The sequence below is a fragment of the Danio rerio genome, chromosome 11, assembly GCF_052040795.2.
Source record: "Danio rerio strain M-AB ecotype USA chromosome 11, GRCz13ab, whole genome shotgun sequence".
NCBI lineage: Eukaryota > Metazoa > Chordata > Actinopteri > Cypriniformes > Danionidae > Danio > Danio rerio.
The window spans coordinates 33,802,501-33,820,407 of NC_141031.1; the positions used below are offsets into that span (position 1 = coordinate 33,802,501).

The window sequence follows — 17,907 nt, forward strand, 5'->3', positions numbered from 1 at the left end:
AGATACAAGACAAAAAAATCTTAAGTAAGAAAAGTATCCTCTGATAACTAACTTTCATTTATCAGTTCTGTCTTTTTTACCTCAAAACTTTATTTTTTTGGCGATGTGAGTTTATAGGCATTTGCAGTTCAAAGTTTACAACTCTTCGTTCAAAGTTGCAACTTTCATTTTGTTTGGAATTAATTGTCTGTCTTGCAATATTGACTATTTCTCGAGTTCATACTTAGCTGATGATTGATAAAAAAGCGTATTTGGCAACAAGACAGCCCTGAGCTCAGAATATCCTAGAGCTCAGGGCTCCCTCCGGTATGAAGGATAAGAGGGGAGTTTGAGCACAGGTAGGTCTCAAAAACTCCCCTGCTCGTAATTGTGCTGAGATATGCTGGCTAAGAGTTTGTCTTAAGATGCTACTTTGGAGTAGTCAATTTACTTATGGTGTTATGTCTTTGGATGGTGGGAGGAAACCGGGAAATCCGGGGAAAACCCATATAAGCATGGTGAGAACATGCAGACTTTGCACAGAAAGAAAAAATGCCGACCAGCCCGGTAAGGTGACGAACCAGCGTGCGTTCTTGCAGTATGGCAACAGTGCTAACCACTGGGCTGTTGTGCCACCCTATCTGGAGAAGGGGAGAAGTAGGGGTGGAAGTGGGTATTCTGCAAGACGAACATGACTGGAGTGGAAAACTCTGGTTATTCATAGTGAATTGGTATTCATTTGGTAGGTGCAATATACAGAGCTGATGCGGTACCAGCCGTGTTCAATCATAAGCATGTGATCCTCTCTAAATTAATTTATAAATAAACCGCACTTATATGTCGTTTCTGACTTTATAATGCAAAATTGCAAGAGAAAATAATTCGATTTCTAAGAACTGCATCATTTCTGTGTTCCAAATTACAAATGCAGCCTGAATTGCTAGTAAGCCTATCAACTTGCGGTTTTTGTCTATTCTATATACGCTTGCAGTTTTCCAGCAATTCTTATGTTTTTCACACAAATCTGAGCACAATTGAGAATATTAGAGCTGTATTGGTTATACTGCTATTCAGAGTTTCATCTCACAATTCTGTGTTTATAATATTTGAGGTTTTCTCTTTTCAGTTTATATCTCATAACTTGCTGTGATAACTCATAACTTGGTCTTGTTAGGTCTGGGTACAGATCTTAGCACCACTACACAGTCGGGTGACCTCCCACCTAAAGAAAGGGAACGAGAACGGGGTCGAGCAAAAGACCGTCGCCACCACCACCACCATCATCACCACCACGGCTCGGTGGATAAAGATCGGTACAGTCACGAGCGCGACTACCATCGTCATCCTCAAGACAGATCAGATCGCCAATGGTCCCGCTCTCCGAGTGAGGGCAGAGGGCACAGACAGGTGGGACACACACTCACTGAAGTACACACAAATTAAACATTCATCTTTAGATTAAACACACACTACTGCTTAAAAGGGGTCATGTTAAATCTTTTTCTTTCAATAATCTTCGCTAAACCAAAAACACCTAAACCCAAAAGTTTTTTTGCTGCAGATCCTACTTGAAGTTGTTATGAATACATTTTTTTCTCAGATATAAAATAAATAACAGCACATATGAGTTCCAGGTTTGCTCTCAGATCTACTGTAGTAGTAGCCTGCTCTCTTTGCACATTTTAAGCCCAATCCTAAATCTATTTTATACCCCCTACCCCTCCGCCTACCCTCACCCCTTCGCCTTTCTCTTGGCCTTTGAAACAGAGTGTGAACATGTAATCATGTTGTCATTAGCACACATTGTGAGCGCTGCGCTGTTGAATATGGTGCTCATATCGAAATTTCTTTTACCAATTTGTTTATAGTGTGGTCCTGTTTGCAGGACCTTTACCCCCACACCTCTAATGGGCCATTTTCTTCTGAGTGGTACAGTATGGTACCGGTCACCTTTATTAGGCTTGCATTTCCTCTGCCAAAAGGGTACCAATGGTACTCTTTTGGTGGACGTGGTGTAAGTTTCAGTCGATGTAATTGTAATGTAATCCGAATGAATGTGAAACTAAGCGCACGTGCACGAGCGCAAAACCCCTTTCTGCCTCTTCCCCCTTTCTGGCTGTATATCTAGGTGACGACAAGGTTTATTTGAGCATAGCTCGTTATTATATGTAAATATTTTTACGATGTAATTTCTCGGCTGTGTATTTAAAAATGGCGAGGGTTTTTTGTTTTCATTCTCCTGGCTTTTTGCACGATGGTGTGATTGATTTCTGTAAACCAATAGCATTCAGCTGCGCGTCTTGCTCCGCCTTTTGGTATACTTTTGTTGTGCTATTTAACCTTCCGAAAGGGTACCCAAAAAGTGGTATGGTACGGTTCGCTTTTAGGTACCTTTTAACAGTGGACACGGCCATAAAAGCGCACAGAACCAAAACGTACAGTACCCTACCACTCAGTGGAAAAGGGCCATAAGCAAAACATAATAGGGACACCCATACCCTTTCACGTGAACACGTGATACGAACAAGAAGAGGAATGGGATTAGGTCTTTGACTTGTTTACAAAACAGTCTAAAATGTGCATCCAAACCGTAAATTACCTTTTTGAAATTAAAATGAACCTTTACAGTCAATAAAAATTTTATTAAAAATTATAATATCTTTTTAAGTCTAATTGCAGGTAATTTTCAAAGGTTTTCTTTTTGAAGGCCATATTGTTTACATAATACACTTTTTTTACATTTTGGGAAAAATAGCATAAAACGTTTTTAAAATTAACATAAAACATTTACAGAACGAGGTTTGACAGTGGCAGAAACATTACTAGAACACCATAATAAAGGCAGAGCCAAATGCCATTTTGTTAAAATGTGTGTTTATGGGAATATTTTTAATAAAAAATACAATTAATATTTATTTAAAATTAGTTAAAAGCATTTAATGTTCCAAAATTAATAAATATGTTAATTAATAATAAAATATCAATCTGATTTTCTGCATAATAATTTGACTATTAAATTGGCCCTTTAAATATCAATAATTGTGTAATTACTTTAGTCCTTACCCACATTGCTATTTACAAATGGATTCCATGTCTTCAAAACTTACATTAATTAAAATATTGATAAGTATTCAACATGAAATTGAAGCAAATTGAATCAAAGCCATTTAAATAAGGATTAAATGACCAAATTGATTACAATTCACAACCCTACAGTAGATATATTTATAATTATTACCAGTTTTATTGTACGTTTTATGTTAAAAGTTGTCACCTGCATTTTAAATGTTTTAACTAATCTCTAATACAACATGATATATCATGACCCCATTAAAGTAGTCATACACTTGGAAATCATCACACAGCACACATAAAGATTCATAAGGGTAAGTTCGTGGCTTAGATCTTGACAGTAATCTGCCATGGGGATCCTGAAGGATGAAACGTATCTGGAGCACACAGATGTGGGAAGACAGTAACCATATGCTCACCTGTAACTTTATCATGACTGCTTACTGAAATCAGTTTCTCTTTCTTGTGTTATTCTTTTGTTTATCTTCTTTTTATCACTGTGGTTTCTGTCCATTTTTCTCGATGTGACTCGTGGCTTCTCTGTGTCTGCTGTTTTGCCTCATTGCCGGTTTGTTTCTTTCTGGTTTTTATTGATGTTGTTGTTGTTGTTTCCACACACACCTCTCTCTCTCTCTCTCTTCCTCACCCTTTCTCTCCTTTGACTTTCCTCCTCCTCTTCCTTCTCCTCCTCCTCTTCCTCCTCTTGCCGGTGTGTGCTCCTCTCTTTTGTTTGACGTTAATTTTGTGGTGTTTTTTTATTTGCCTTGTTTTAATTTTCATGTAGGGCAGTAGTTCTGTGAGCGGAAGCCCCGTTCCCTCGACGTCGGGGACCAGCACCCCCCGGCGTGGCCGTCGCCAGTTGCCCCAGACCCCATCCACTCCACGCCCTCACGTCACCTACTCCCCTGCGGTCCGCAAGCCTCCATATGGCTCCCCAGGCCAGGGTCGACTCCGCTCCCCTTCCCCGCGAAACTTTTCTCCGCCAGGTCATGAACCGCCATACCACCGTCCACCCTCCCGCCATGCCTCACCTCATCCTGGCTCACCCCGGCATGCCTCTCCGCGTTCCCCCAGGCACACGTCGCCCAGGTCCCCTCGTCACGGCCGCTGGGGCCCTCCGGACAGCCTAGAAGGTGATGGAACTTTCTACGAACGGGACTATGAGTACGAGCGCCACCATGAGCCGCCAGCCTACGAACAGAGTTTATCACAGGGCAACCCCCATCCACATTCACACCCTCATCCCCGGTCACCAAGGACTGCTCGTCACGGGCCTCAACCACACCCGCGGCGTATGCCTAACGGCTACCGTTCCTCCTCGCCCTCCCCGCACCGGCGCGGCCCCCACCCAGGCCCACACCGGCCACCGCATGGCCGTGGGCCCCGGAAGGGGTTGCACGAACAATATAGCGAGACGGACGAGGATGATTGGTGTTAATGCGCAGGGTGGCCAGTAGAGGGCCCCACTTGTCTCAAACCAAGATGTTTATGCAGCGCAGCATTGAGAGAGGGGGGAAGGGGAAAAGCGAACGGGGCTAATGCGCCATCGTGGGACTCTAAGCTTCCCTACTCCCTCTCTCTCTCTCTTTCTCTATTGCTTTCTCTTGCTCTCTGGACTACGTTGACTCCCAAAGAAGGGAATGGGAGCGTATGAGAGATCAATGGGGTGGTTGCGTTTGGATGGACTGAACTTTAAAGATCAGAGTCGCTGTGTTATGTGTAACGCTCCACCTCAGACTGAGCAAGATTGATTGCTTCTTGCCTGATGGGAAAAAAAATGAGGAGCGACATCCTCTGTCAATCAAAAAAAAAAAGGAAAAAAAAAGAGTTTTAAAAATGAAGCCAGAACCCCCTTTTCCCCCCTCACATCTATGCCTCTTGAAAAGACCTAAAAATCAAATGGGAAGAAAAAAACAGAGATTGTTGAAGAAAAAGCAAGTGCTCTTGTGAGCAAGAGCTCTACCTACTGCAAAACCAGCCCCATGTGCTGGCTGATATCGATGAGTTTTATCATCAACGTTTACTGTTACCAACTCAAGATGCTGAGTGACCTCATCACCTGGGGGAGGGGTTAAACGTCAAAGAGGTGTGGCATGTGAAAGGACCCAGTGCAGGCAAGAGGAGGTGGGTGGGCGTGGCACACCCAAGCCCCGCCCACAAACTGCAACTCAGTCCTGACAAGGAAAGACAGTGTGAAAAGAAGGAATCGGCAGATGAGGGAGGGATGAAAAAGACTATTTTCTCTTCAGAATGTCTTCAATTGATTACTACTTCTTTTTGAACATTTGGAGCTTGGTTATTCTGTTGCATTTGCTCAGCTTTCTTTGATATTTTTGGACTAAAATCTGATGGAAACTTGCATGATTGATTTAAAAAAAAATATTAATATATATAAATATATATATCAGACAGAAGATTTACTGTGGGAAGGGGGGTGATAGCTCTCTTTTTTCCATTCAGTTGGAGGAAGTTCTTTCTCTCGTTTTCTCCCTGTTGCTCTTGCCATGTCTACAGATCTTTACGTGCAGATGGAGTTTATAGATAGCAGACCTTTCTAGATAGCGAGACAGCTCTGAACGTGTTTTCTATGTTATATCCGTCTGAGGATCCCAGATGATGTTCTGCACTGTTTATTATTACTTTGGATTGCACTAAAAACTAAGCCTGAATCGTGAAACCTCCCTCATTACGGCTCTGTCGGCAATGGCCTCGAACAGAGAGAGAAACGGGCCGAGAGACGTTCTCCTTTCTAAGGCTTAATTTGCTATTGTCAGTAACAATAGTCTTATTGTAATGATGAAATCTTAATGCAATTGATGAAGATGACAGTGATGCTAATGAAGATAGAGGTGGTCATGTGACTTTGTTGTCTTGTTTTCGAGAGTTTTGTCCGTTGTGGCCATTTTGTTTTCTTTATTTATTTATTTATTTTTTTGTAGTTTTGTTTTCACCACAGATTGAAGTCTGTATGGATGCACATCTGATCGCATCCTGAAGTTTACGTACTTGTGACCTCAGCTGAGTAGAATATTCCTATCTGTAGTGAATAGTTCGGGTCGGAGCTCATGAATGTTTTTAAAAGAGAGAGTCGGTCCATTCAGGATACCCTTGGACAGTTTTTGTGTCAGAGTTTTTCAGACAAATTCAGGGTCCATTCCATATTAATTTCTCAGTAGAAGAAGATGGTCACGCAGCAGTGTGATATCAAGAGAAACCATTTTATAGAGGGTCTGTTTTTAACCCCTTGAATTATTTCACAGCTAGTAGAGTTAGTGCAAGTGAGTATTTTGGGCGATGAATGTTGTTGTTTACTCTTTGTCCATGTTGTGGTGCTGTTGCGCAACTTTAGCCAGGCTAGACTATGGACAAACCATCCCGAATGAAAATACACTCGCCAGAGGGCACTATTATGTTTGCAGAACTGTCCCCCGTCAGGTGACGTAGCATGTTTGTCAAAGCTTGCCTTTGACTTTTTTTTGGACAGAAGTTTTTTGAGAATTTTGACCTGAGTAGTCTTTGATAAGTAACTGGAAATGATTCTTCCACCCTGCCTTCCTGTTTTCTGCCATAGGCAGCTTGCTATGTCTTTGGCTGCCTACTCAATCTGAGACCCTCCCCCTTCTGCTCAGGATACAACGATACAGCCAAAATATATATAACTATATATATATATATATATATATATATATATATATATATATATATATATATATATATATCTCACAGGAGGTGTAGAGGTGCAGCCTATTCAGCCTCCCCAACTGTCATTAAATCCGTCCAGCTGACATCACAAACACATCACAAAAGACCAAATGTTTATCAAATACTCCATAAAATAAAGTGCAGACGATGATTTTATTAGCTCAGAAGACTTTCTCAGCTTCGTCTCTCTTAAAATATCATTTGTTGAAATTAAAGCTAGATAATGAACTCAAGAAGACTATCATCTGTATTTACTTCAACTTTTGACCAGAGACTTGGTCTTTTTAGATCAATTTGAAAATCAAGAGACCAGTTTGGTCCTTTATCAGAAGATTTTATCTCTTACGGTAACTATCATTTATGATTTACTATATATTTGGTGTACCCATGATTAATTTTGTTAAACATCTATCCTCAAGCAGTCAGTAAAAGAATTTAGCAGGTTTCTACATTTACTGGATTTATTCAGATTGACTCCATCTAATCACAAAGTCAGTTGGGCGGTTCTATATTTATTTATTTCTTATCATCATTCTGTTCCAGAGTCATGTGAAGTCCAATCAACCTTTTTTTAAGTTTCGTTTTATTCACCCCTTTCTCCTTGCCAACCACACATCCAAGACTTTTAGGGAGGAAACCACTGTATTCTGGGTGTTTGTTTATGTTCGGCCCACATTTACCTACAGCTGGCCCCCAGTTAGCCCCTGGTTTGATGCCCATGGGTCCAGATGAACCTGCAGAGCCACAGTGCCTTCTGTTCTAGTGTCGCACACTAACCCTTCCCTTTCCTCTCTTTTCCCCTCTACCTATCTCTCTTTCTCTTAATGTGATGGACTCAGTCACACTACGCCTTAACTAGTCCCCATGTCTGCGCTATATGCTGGGCTTTTGAAAGACATGGAGGCACGGTTATACGATGGGGGAAGATCCCAGTTACTCTGAGAGTAATTAAGGGAAAGAATGACAACCGAGTTCTGTCAGGATGTCCATCTCGGCTCCCTGTCTCTCTTAGGAATGCTTCCTCAAGTGGATGGCAGCCATTTTGTTTTGTTTTTAATTTGTCTCACCCTGCTTGTTCAGAAAGTTGCATCGAACATCGGAGGGATTGTTCTACTTCTCAGGTCTTTAGCAAAAAGGACAGGAAGGCTTATTTTCGTCAGGCATGATTGTTAGGTAGACCTTTTTGCATGGTTAATATAATGCCCATTTACAAGTTCTCTTGGTCTTGTATTTTTTTTTTTTGCCAAAAAACACTTGAAATGCAGGACATTTGCTCCATTTTAGCTCAAGGAATGGATGGATTAAGGAAATTTGGTTTTTATTGACTTAAAAAAAGAGATAGCAGAAGGTTGTTTGTTTTTAAAGGACCAGTTCACTCTCAAAAAAAGTAAAATCTAATAATTCAGTCATTTATTCACCCTTGTTTCATTTAAAACCATTATAACTTTCTTTCTTCTGGAGAACTGAATCTGAATATCATTGCATATTACAATAAATGACAATGTTTAAGCTTCAAAAAGGACATATAGGCACCATACAAGTAGTTCATATGAGTATTTAAGCCATACGAAAGAGAAACAGACTGAAGTAAAAACCATTATTCACTGAATATCTGAAAATATCATTTCCATGACCACGTTTACATCCACACTAGTATGCTGGTAACTCCCAAAAACTCAATTCAGTTTACACTTGAGTATTTGCAGGACTTTGCTCATATAGCAGCAAGCAGTTTTGTTTTTTAAAGGTGTCTAATAGATGTCTAACAGACATCTAAACATAGTCGTCTTGGCTAAAACAAGGCTAAATTTGGACTTTCAGTGAAAGTCTAATAGACGTCTAAACATAGTCGTCCTGACTAAAACAAGGCTACATTTGGGCTGTCAGTGAAAAGCTAATAGATGTCTAAGCCAAAAGTAGACTAGTCATCAAATAAACCGAAATGAATGACTACAGATATACAATCTGTCTAATTTGTCTATTTGACGACTAGTCTAAGTTAATTTCTTTGAGGTCTATTAGATTTTCACTGACAGTCTAAATTTGGCCTAGTTTTAGCCAAAACAAATATGTTTAGAAGTCTATTAGAAATCTATTAAAGACAAAATTGTTTGCTTGGTAATTATTCCCTGAAAGTGGCATCAAAACATAAATTGTGCATCCAACATTGAATATTTCATATGTATAGACCATTTTGAGGGATGTAAACAATAACAATGGTCCCAACGTATTTCCCGTTTTACATTTTTAATGTCTATAGCTTCTGAGAGTCCAAAAAGAGCCACATATTGATAAATAAGGCTATGATAGCAGTTTTAACATTAAATTGTGATTGAAATGCCTCTCGTTACACTTATGAAATAGTTTGATAACAAGTAGGAAATACTCATGGGCCAATGACATGACCACATTGAAATGGTCTATATCAGCTGCCCTGTTAAAAACCCATAAAACATGTTAGCTGGAAACTTAAAGCTCATATTTTATATTATTTTCTCAAGATGCAGCATTTTATTTGAAACATATCTGCTTTAAATCAAGAAAATGTTTGAGTTTACGATTTTTTTCCTTATCATTTACTGAAAATCATTTGGTCTATTTGGATGCACTTAAATTACTTCAATAAAGCAGATTATTGTAAACTTTAAAACAATGATGTGATAACCTTTTGAATTGTGGAAATTTTTTTTAAAAATACTGCATTAATCAATACGTTTTGCATCCTTTTTGAAGCTTGAAAATTATGTTCTGTCAGGTTTCACAGATTAAATAAAGGCATTTTGGTTTAGGGTGAGTAAATAATGTCTGCATTCTGCAGTGAGCTGTCCTGTAAAGAGTTTAGTTATGAAATGAAGACTGGTGCATCATTCTTTGGCTCTGCTTGTTCATCAGTTTGGTTCTGACCCTCTTTTGCTCTCAGTGTCAATGCTTTTATTTTGTTTTTGACTCGCATCTTCATTTTCAGTCCCAACAGAAAGCCATTTTCAGTTCGCAACACACAAGTAGCCCATCGTTAGATACACAACACACTTGCATTTTAGCACGTGCTGTTTGTTTCATATTGTCCCAGTGGAACGAAAGCTGTATTTTCTTTCGGTTTTATACGAAATAAGGGCTTTCCTTCAACGGTTGAGTGCTGCCAAAACAAGTCACCCTCTATGTAGCTACGCCACTTCCTGTGGTCTCCCTTTGTACAGAATAGAGCTTCATGTGTGTGCATGCTAATGTGTGGGAAACCGGACAAAGGGGAGGGGGGTGATGGGTAATGTAGTTTGTTTTTTTCCCTGTATGTATGAGTGAGAACTTGAGGCACAGCTGTGGCCAGCACAAGCAATGTGCATGCCAAAAAAATCTAAAACAAAAAAAACATTTGTCAGAAAGGGATGCGAATGATATTGTGCACCTTGGGTAATCTAGTGCTGGGTTTGCCAATCCATTTCTGCTCAGCATTTACCATGACATACTTCATTATCATCATCCTCATCTGATCCCAATCTGGATCCATCGGCACTTTCTCTGTCGGGTTCATCCATGTGACAGTGGGACGTTCGTCTGCGAGTGTGTGCGCGTGTGTCTGCAAGCTGCTTTGAAGGCAAGTCGTTTTCTAGTGCCTTACAATGAACAGTTTCCCATCGCCGTTACACAAGCGTAGATACGAAAGCCAGGAGCGTCATCATGTGTGTACTTCGACTGTTTGTCCATGTTGTTGTTTTGTTGGGCCTGTCTATCTCTTTCTCTTCTGTAACTCTTGTGTATCTCATTCATAAACTTCCTGCAACAGTGTGTGTTTGTGTGTGTGTGTGTGTGCTCATCCTCTTTCTTCTGCATTGCCATGTTTGTTTCAGTTCTGTTCTGTTTCATGCATGTCATGTTTTCCTCATTCAGACACATTGACGGTTTGTTGATTTATTTTATTAAAAATAATTCAGATATTTATGTTGTATTGATATAAATGTAGTTGTAGTTATGCTTTTCATGCACTCTAAAGTAATGCTGAGTTGTTTCAACACTTATTTGGATAAAATATGTACCAACTAGTTATATTTGTTTGAATTTTGTTTACATTTAACCCAAATTGGGTTAAATTTGTTTCTAATGAATAAAACCAACAACTGGGTTAATTCAAATTTACCCACAATTAAATTGAAGCCAAATTTTTAGGGTGTATAAATCAAATTTATGACACTTTTAAAGAGATAGTGCAGCTAAAAAAGAAAAAAGATGCTCTAAGAAGGATGGGTTATTTTAACCAAAATTTGCATAAAATATGGACGAAACTCAGTTGTTGGGTTAAAAAAAAAATATTTTATAAATGTAAATATAACCCAATGGTTGGGTCGGACCATACTTTACCCACATTTTGATTGAAATAATTTAGAGTGAATGAGGGCTTTTAAGTATTATAAAGGACACAAATGCATCATAAGTCAATTATATTAAAGTTTGATAAGCCTTACAATATATTTATGGGAGAAACAAACTGAAATAAAAATAATTATTCACTTAATATTTTGAAATCAGCTGTGATTATGCTATGGTAGCAGCAAGTTTGTATTTCAGTAGGGTTAGAAAACTTTACAATACACGTTTGCCTGCAAAACAAATGTACAATGTTAGATGGCAAAGTTTAAATCTGTCTAGCGCGCTTCAATAATTCATAACATTTAAGAATTAGGTCAGTATGTGGATAGTAGTTGTAAAAGTAGTTGTGAAAGTAGACTTTTGTAGCTGTTAAACACATTTGACTATATTTAAGTGCTTAAAAAGTGGACAAGAATGTTAACTCATGTCATTAAATTCGTCCAGCTGACATCACAAACACATCACAAAAGACCAAATGTTTATCAAATACTCCATAAAATAAAGTGCAGATGATGATTTTATTTGCTCAGAAGACTTTCTCAGCTTTGTCTCTCTTAAAATATAATTTGTTGAATTTAAAGCTAGATAATGGTTGCAACTGCCCCATGGTGCAACCGTCCCCATTCTCACCTATAACCGGCTTCGAAAATCTAAAAAAAATTGCAGTTTACAACATGAGGGTGCATAAATAATAACAAAATGTAACATTTTGTTTAATACAATGTTAAGGGCTAAACTTGGAAAATCTAATAGACATCTAGGAATAGCCCAAAACTAGACTGGTCGTCAAAATGGACAGATTAGACAGACTTTATATGTGTATATGTGTTATATATACATACTTTATATGTTTATATGTGTTATATGATTTCTGTTTATTTAATGACTAGTCTATTTTTGGCCTGTAGCCTTCTTAGACGTCTATTAGATGTTTACTCAAATTTAGCCGTGTTTTAGCCCAGACGACTATGTTTAGACGTCTAGACATTTTAAAAAATAAAAGTTAATGTTTGCGAGTTTGCGATTCTCTAAAAGGAAGCGGATCACTTGTCAGGAAGTGCGTTTTCACCCTCATCAGCGGGAGTGTGTTTCTTCACAGCGCGCATGTGTGTGTGTTTGTGTCGAAGAGGAAGTTGTGAATGCGTGAGTGTGTGAGGATTCCTGCAAACGCGCGGCCACTGTCACTGAAACAGACCCACAAACCCGTCCCATCGCTCCTCCACCACCCACATCATCCCACCCGCCATACATACTACCATTGACCTGAACCATTTAGAAGCAAAAGAGGAAGTTTATAGTGACAAAAGGCCATGATAAAGAGAGGTATTTAATTACTGATTTGCATGTGCAATGTGCATGCCACTATGTGGGTTAACAAGTCAACTTCAGGAATTATAAAATATAAAAAGAAATATAAAGAAAAGAGTATATATATATGTATAAATATATAAATATAGTTAGATGTTTTTATGAGCAATGTGTTCCTTTTTTCTTCTATTTTTAAAAATGAAAAAGACAAAAAAAGAGAACCAAGAGGAGAAAAAAAAATAAAATGATGATGATAATAATAGTAATAGAAGAGACATGATTCAATTCATAGGATGTTTGTTTGTTTCTATTGCCAACTGTTCTCTGAGAATCGTGGGTAAAGTGAGCACACAACATACTGTGGAAATGTGATTTTATTTTTGTTTGAAGAAAAAAAAAGAGGTGAAAAGATAATCCAGTAACTCTCAGTACGAGAAACTGACTGCACATCATCGGATTTAAGAAGATTTCCAAAACCCTTTTGCTGATGTTGAGCTGTGAAAGAGGCTGCCTGAACCTGGTGATGTTACACATTTATTCTGGCTATGAAAAAGAAAAGAAACCCCCCTTTTTTCTCTCTCTTCCTCTGTCTCTCTATCTCTCTGCTATTTCTACCAGTGCATTTTGTAATTCCGAACAGAACTCTTCCTAAAGAACCTGAATAAAATCCAGAGAGAATGCATTCTAAAGCTGTGTGTTGTTTTCATTGTGTGTGTGTGTGTGTGTGTGTGTGTGTGTGTGTGCGTGTGCGTGTGCGTGTGCGTGTGCGTGTGCGTGTGCGTGCTTTCAGATGATGGATGAGAGTTTGTAGAATAGTCTTTCACGAGTGCGTTCACACCTACAGTGCAGTCTGAATGGGAGTGAATCATGAATGTTTGAGGTGGTGGAAATGACACCACACACTGACAGCTGTTCAGGAAGTGCTGCTAATCAGGTGATCATGGATCTCGGTTGTTAACTTGATGGCTTCATGATCACTCACCACAGCGAGTGTATAGTGCTGCACATTCATAGATTAAACACATTCATAGATTACAGAGTTCCTATGAAAGTTACTGTAAAGCAGAGAAGAGGATGAATTAATAGATATTTCTATTGTGATGTGATAATATAATTAAATCTGAGTACTAATTTAAGTATAATTGAGTAAACCCCATTTTGAAAATGAATATTATTTTTAGCAATTTCTCCTGGAGGGATATTTGTTAAATTAATAACACAGCAATAGTGTTTTGTTGCAGCAGATTGATTTTACAGCACAATGTTAAACTTTGACACTTTTACCGCAATTACATACTTTTAAAAATAAAGGCCACAACTGAAAATAGAGGACGATTTCCACATTGTGCTCACCATTCTCATTAAATGAGGTTAATATTTAACAGATGAATAATAAAATATATATATTGTTAGACTATTGCACTTATCTTGTGTTGTCAATAAGTTTGTTTAGTTCCTATTGGTGTGAGTGCACTGTTATGTGCTATGTTTGTATGTTTATAACCACCTACGAGGACATAGTGGGGGTCACGAGTCACTGGAATTATTTTGCGGGTCACAAACTGAAAAGTTTGGGAACCTTTGCTGTAGTTAAAATATTTTTCTATTAATTTAAGGTTGCGTTTTTTTTTAGATATATTTACATTCAACTTTGATCAAAGCAGTACTAACATTTCAACAATGAAATTATGTTAAGAAAATCAGTTAGGTAATCAATATTTAGTATTTCTGGCAAAAATAATGCTCAACGTAAAAACTATTTACATAATATTTGAAAGAAATGTTACCAGACCTTTACAGAACAAAACAAATATTAAGTTAAAATAGTTAATTCCTTTATTTAATTTCCTTCGTCTTAGTCCCTTTATTCATCAGGGGTCGCCACAGCTGAGTGAACCGCCAACTTATCCACCATATGTAGCAGTCTTAGGAGAGAAGCCTAGACTTCACTTTCCCAGGTACTTCCTCCAGCTCCTCCAGGGGGATTCTCTGGTGTTTCCAGGCCAGCGTGGCCTGGGTCTTCCTCGAGGCCTCCTCCCAGTGGGACATGACTGGAACACCTCCCTAGGTAGGTGTCCAGGAGGCATCCGAAACAGATGCCCGAGCCACCTCAGCTGATTTCTATCGATGTTGAGGAGCAGCAGCTCTACTTCGAGCTCATCCCGGGTGACAGAGCTCCTCACCCTATATCGTAAGGGTACGCCTTGCCACCCTGCAAAGGTTACTCATTTCGGCTGTTCCGTGATCTTGTCCTTTTGATCATGACCCAAAGCTCATGACCATAGGTGAGAGTAGGAACATAGACTGACCGATAAATCGAGAGCTTTGCCTTTCGGCTCATTTTAACAGTCCAAAATTACCATGCTCCTCTTTGCATGTTTAGTTAAAAAGGTGGAAAAACCCACAACAAGACCCTCCTGAGGAAACAGTATTGTGTCAGAAACTCATAGCAAGCACACTCCAAAAAAATGAAGTTAGCTATTTGTTCATTCCACTAATTTAAATAAACTGAAACAACATAGTTCTTCAGTTTTTTTTGTTTTGTTTTTTTGAGGCAGCTTAATTATTTTATGTTCAATTCACTTACATTTGTAATACTAATAAGTTAACTTAATTGTCCCAACACATATGAATTGTGTGGAACCCAGCATTTTTACAGTGCAGATTCATTTAGCTTTCACACAGCCTCCTAATCAGGCTACAGGTTTCAGTGATTAATCTCAAAATGAGTTTCAGCGATTAATCATCTCACTGCGGTTTTCCAGCTCAGCATTCAGCCATTTGAATGAATCTCCACCTGAGAGCTTCCTCTCTGATAAACACACACCTGGTGTCAAAACCTCCTACCTGAAATCACACACACACACACACACACACACACACACACACACACACACACACACACACACACACACACACACAAACCTATGCTGATCCACCTCCACAAACCACATTTACAATCAGAGCAATGATTCACATATTACTCATGCAGCTGGTTTGAATACAGAGCTTATTTACATGCTTTTGTGTCACTAAAACAACATGCTTTCCAAAAATCACAATTATGTTGCAAATATCGTACTTTAGGCACAGTAAAACCAACTAGAAGCAGCCTAGAAACAGCAATAAGTACCCCTTTCTATGTCCCACGATGATGTTAATATAATCCTTTATTAAACTGTAACAAAAATAGAAGTGTTTTAAAAAACAGGTACTGGGCTAAATTGAGGTGGTATAATTTTCCACACAGTTCATAAAATTTCCTGTAGAATTTACAGTGGCAGCAGTTTGCCAGTAACTTACTGTAAATCAATTACAGCAAAATACTGTATTTACATTATATACAGCATTTATCTTGCTATTTATGTATTTGCAGAATTTTATGTATATATTTACTGTAAATTTACAGTCATTTTCACAATGCAACTTTAAAATAGGCTCATTCTGAAAACGTACCGCTATAAACATTTCTAGAGGGCGCCCAGGAGCAATGCTTTTTTGCAGGTTTTTTTTTTCTTTTCGTGAAACCATTAGAGGCCACTGTTTATGCTTTTTGAGATCTCAGATTTCTCTAGCGAGTACCATTCACGCCTGCTGTTCTCACGCAAATCCACCAGAGGTCAATGTCGACTGACTGTCATACTGACCAACAGATCGGCTGTCCCACCCTCCTCCTTTCCTAAACCCATCTAATGGTGTTTTCAAAAGCACAGATTGACCCGCCCTTCACTATAAACCCAACCAACAGTGTTTTCAAAAGCACCAACCGACAGTTCTTAAAAGCAATCAAGCAAAAAAAAAAAAAAACGTCCTCGTTTTTTTTTTTACGACGTATTCAGATTTTACCACATTAGCACCCTGCTATTTACTTGTTTATTTTATTTTTGGCTTCTATTTTTGTCTTACCTGCTTTCTAAAACGGTTCTTCGCTGGACAAATGAAAAGTATAATAAAAGTAAATAGGTGAAATGTGCTCACAATTCTGGAAACACCCCCAAAGCTTGTTGAATTTAATTCAATATGAGGGAGCAAATAACAAATCAAAGAGAAAATAATCTAGTGGAACAAAACTAAAGAAAAAAAAATGGCTAAATACCAAAGCATAACATTATTTTCATGACAGTTAAAAATACAACAGTCAAACTTACCCCTTGCTAAAATGTTTACTATGTGGTCTATTATTTGTAACAATTATCATTTTTTAAACTCAGCATTTTTATTGAAAATGATTTAAAATGAATGCAATTTCCCCAAAGCGGAAATTCAACCTATAATTTGAAAGAAGTATCACATATGCGGGAAAAAAGTGCATATGGAGTGATTAAAATTGATGCTGTGAGGCCTGCGGACTCTAGTTTCTCTGTCTTGCATGAATTATTTCTCTACTGATGTCAGGTTCAGATGCTGTAATGCTGTCAGTCGAGCTGGTACCTCAAGCTTGGCAATTATCTTGTCTGACGCTGGGTGATAGGCAATGTGTGTGTGTGTGTGTGTGTTCAAAGGAGAAGTAAATTTCATGACTCATGGACATGTTCGAACAGATCTTGCTGACTAATGAAGGGAAATTACACTTTACGGTAGGCTTTCCAGTTGTTGCATTTTTTTCTGCGCCCACACAAGAATGACAGATGATGAGCTGTAGGTTCAAAAAAAGATTAGGTTTAGGATTGCTTTGAGATAACGAAACTCGTTGAGGGTGAGTCACATCAACTATTACTAACATTAAAAGCCTAATGATGACCTAGAGATATCAAGAAAAGTAGGTTAAAAATGTGATTTTTTTGGCAGTGGAAAAATCTAAAAAAAAATTAATAAATAAAGGGAACACTTGGAGTAACATTGAGTTGTTTGAAAGTTCCCTTTATTTTTTAACAGAATATAGGCCTATAGTATGGTTTATATAGTGTAATATGTTATTTGATAGTGTGCATATGTAATTTTCACATAGGCCTATCTTGTGAAAATCTTATTGGCTGTTTTTTACAGCAATTATAAAAACTATTTTAAAAATCATTGGAAGTAAAAATAATATTTAAAGTAATAATTTTTAGTATATATATATATTTTAAATATGGTGTTTAACTGGCTAGCTGGAAATGTTTTAGTAATCTGTAAAATATCAATCATTTAATCAGTCATCAAATATAAATGAAGGGGGAAAACACTTAAAGCTATCACTGTAAAAATATCCGTAATTTATTTTCGCCAGCTGGGATGCCAGAAAAGACTGTAAAATAACGGCTGCTAAATTACTGTAAAATAAAAGAGGCTGTATTACAGAAGTTTTAATTTAGAGAAACTTCTGTAATTAAATGTCCGTTATTTTACAGTAAATTCCTGTAATTTAACAGCCGTTATTTTACTGTCTTTTCCGGCACCCTAGCTGGCGGAAATATTTTTTTACAGTGTAGCCTTAATAATCAAATTAAATTATGATAAATTAAGTACAAAGTTTAACTTCTTTGGTTAAAAAAAAAGTGTTAA

At 38.0% G+C, this 17,907-nt stretch overlaps 1 protein-coding gene across 38 annotated transcripts in view; it reads left to right on the forward strand.

The window, feature by feature from the left end:
* cacna1ab (calcium voltage-gated channel subunit alpha1 Ab) overlaps window positions 1-5,460 on the forward strand; it is a 278,990-nt gene extending 273,530 nt beyond the window's left edge. For 18 of the 38 annotated variants that reach the window (XM_087272738.1, XM_087272712.1, XM_087272720.1 and 15 more), the window contains 2 exons: window positions 1,154-1,386; window positions 3,836-5,460. In XM_087272738.1, the coding sequence (XP_087128864.1) occupies window positions 1,154-1,386; window positions 3,836-4,489 (887 nt within the window). In that variant the 3' untranslated portion in view covers window positions 4,490-5,460. The remainder of the gene's footprint in view (window positions 1-1,153; window positions 1,387-3,835) is intronic. The other 20 variants (XM_087272714.1, XM_087272709.1, XM_087272717.1 and 17 more) reach the window with 4 other exon arrangements.
* The last annotated feature ends 12,447 nt before the right edge of the window (window positions 5,461-17,907 follow it).